This window comes from Pundamilia nyererei, unplaced genomic scaffold (genome assembly GCF_000239375.1).
Source record: "Pundamilia nyererei isolate P.nyererei 1_Seehausen unplaced genomic scaffold, PunNye1.0 scaffold00285, whole genome shotgun sequence".
NCBI lineage: Eukaryota > Metazoa > Chordata > Actinopteri > Cichliformes > Cichlidae > Pundamilia > Pundamilia nyererei.
The window spans coordinates 139,388-142,042 of NW_005187686.1; the positions used below are offsets into that span (position 1 = coordinate 139,388).

The 2,655-nt window shown below is 43.4% G+C and overlaps 1 protein-coding gene across 1 annotated transcript in view; it reads left to right on the plus strand.

Annotated features, from left to right (window-relative positions):
• Positions 1-2,655, plus strand: part of epb41l4a (erythrocyte membrane protein band 4.1 like 4A) — a 10,589-nt gene that overhangs the window by 4,397 nt on the left and 3,537 nt on the right. Inside the window, exons 12-20 of the mRNA XM_013915299.1 lie at positions 53-150; positions 237-303; positions 377-445; positions 558-626; positions 863-913; positions 1,861-1,950; positions 2,044-2,109; positions 2,181-2,216; positions 2,309-2,377. Coding sequence (XP_013770753.1) covers positions 53-150; positions 237-303; positions 377-445; positions 558-626; positions 863-913; positions 1,861-1,950; positions 2,044-2,109; positions 2,181-2,216; positions 2,309-2,377 — 615 coding nt within the window. The remainder of the gene's footprint in view (positions 1-52; positions 151-236; positions 304-376; positions 446-557; positions 627-862; positions 914-1,860; positions 1,951-2,043; positions 2,110-2,180; positions 2,217-2,308; positions 2,378-2,655) is intronic.

The following is a 2,655-nucleotide window of genomic DNA, read 5'->3' on the forward strand; positions in this document are numbered from 1 at the left end:
CACACACACACACACACACAAACGTTTCTGATGATGCATCCTTTTCTTCCAGTTTCACTTGCTCTAAAACTCCGTCTCTCCGTCTGTTGAAAAATGGCATTGACAACAAAACGGCATCAGCTGATGTGTGTGTGAGGGCAACGCGTCAAGGTGTGTTTAGGAAGACATGCTGTGGTTTTACTATCTGCTCCTGTAATAAAATAAACTACAGCTCTGTCCCCACTTCTCTATTCCAGCCAATCAGAAGCCAAGTTGCAGTAGTGAACTAATAACAAAACACAGCGCACTACCTGCTGTTCAGAGGTGAGAGAATGTACTGATGTCATGTGATGCTGACATGCGATGATGTATTTTGATCACGTGTCTGAACTTGCAGAGGGTCAGAGGGCAGGGCGAAGCCTGATCATGCTAAGCCCAGTGCACCATGGGAAAACAACACAAACATGTACGTTTAAAACAACCTTCTGCAAGGTGTAATCTGATTACTGATACATGTAATTAAATTAATGCAGAATGTAATCTGATTGCCACTGTAATCTCCGATTTCCTTGAAACAGTGGTCTGTTCAACCCAAAGTTTTGTCCAAACACCAACAAAGACGAACAAGTCCCAGGAAGACCACAAAGGTAAGGCAGGAAGGGAGAAAGGAAATGAAGGAAGGATGAAATGGAGGCTTAAATGAAAAAAGGAAGAAAGTAAGGAAGGGATAGGGAAAGAAAGGTATAAAAAAATGGGAGGTTGGAAAGAAGGGAGGGAGGACAATGGGGAGGAAGTAAGAAAAACGGGAAAGAAGGAGTCAGGAAGGGAGGAAGGAATAGTAAAGAGGGAACTAAAATGACACATTTTCCTGTTGGTGTTTGAGGCGGAGCAGAAGTCTTGATGGAGATCGACCAATCAGAGAGCAGAGGAGGAGGTAAGGAAACTGTCATTTCTTTAATGCCTTCATTTGTTTCTAATGAAAGCTGTGTCCAAATTCAGAGGCTGCAACCGAGACCTTCAGATTTGCGTCACCGCTGTCTCGGTGGAGTTTAATAAAGTCAGCCGTCTGCTCCTTGCTATGTAAAATATAACAGGGCATTGGAGTAAATTTTCTACCATCTCACACTTCTGTTTAATCAGTTTTCTGTTTGATATTTATTCAGCTATGTGAAAACTATAACTTTAATCTCAGCCAAACTGATTTATTCATAAACAGATAAAACACTGGAAAAAGCCAAACATTTTTAAGTTATCTGAGTGACTTATATATCATGTTTAACCTGAGTAGCAAAGACCACACGGGGTTGAAAATGATTTGCCGGGAGTTCGCTGTTCTCGCCAGCTCTAGTGAGCCTTGACCACCTGGTTAGCTATCGAGCTGGTGGGTAACAGATGGCTCCAAAAATGTCGGAGCACTTTTGCAAATATGTGATATATGTGTGTTGATAAATTAAGCAGATATTTGAAGTTTACACAGCTACATTCTTGCCTGAAATGTATCATAAAAGTTTATTTTGTGCCCAGAAAGAGTAATCAAAATAATATTACAACTAAGTAGCTGCCGCCATTGTTGGAAACTGGAATTGGCTGTGCCACGCTATGAATTCTGGGATATGGCAGGCCACAAAGGATACACCTGACTCCTTCAAATCTGAGGAAAAGGAGGACACATTTGTCAGCCGCATTTGGAGGAGTCTTTGAATTGGGATAGCCTACGTCACGATGTATGTGACGTAATCGGCCTTCAAATGCGGCCTCAGGAGGATGCACCCTCTGAATTTTATTCAAAAGTTTTTTCATGTTTGTCCTCTGTGTGTCATGATGGTCTGCCCACCCTCAGGTTGACCGTTCAAGATATTTAATTGGCTCTCTGCCCAGCAGGTCTCATTCCCGTGGCAACACGAGCAGCGGCAGCGAATCAGAAAAGATGTCAAGTAATAGTGAGCGGTGCCGAAGAAGACCCCCAAAATGGTAAAAAAAAAAAAAGTTAGCTTAGCGTCTTTATGTGGCTAACACTGATGCTAACTGAGCTAACTGTATCCATAATTTCCCATTTGTACTTAGCAGTCGCCACAGTGACCACGGTCCTGACACAACTTCCTGCCACCATCGCCGCCGCCACACCCAATCGTAAGTAAAACACAATGGTAACAATGCTAACATGTGCTAAAGGCTATTGCTAACACTTGTTGTGTTTGTAGCCACAGTCCTGACAACCAAATATGGAAACACATCCAGTAAGTTACACATTACAGAGTACTCTGATTAATTGCAGTAGTCCAGTTACTTCCAGTACTCAGAATACTGTGTGTCCTTACCATGTCTCCAGGAAGGAGTTGGTGGAGCCTCCCAGTTTGATTGACAGACAAATGGAGGACATACCTTATAAGGAAGTAAGGTAAGTGAGAGAATAGGGCTTTGGAGTTGACGTCACGCGGCAGTGCATTGTGGGATCGCGGCGCCATGTCAGAAGGCAAAAAAAATCAAGACAAACACACTGTGTTGGAAGCGGGACTGCCAGAACCATGCTTAAAATTAGCGCAAAAGACAAAGGGCTGTATTGTGACCGATTGCACCCAGAAGCCAAGAGACGGTACTTGGAAAAAATAGCGTGCATCGGTAATGTGGACCCGTATGAAATAAGGCAGTGGAGTGGAAACCCAGACAGCCTACCGC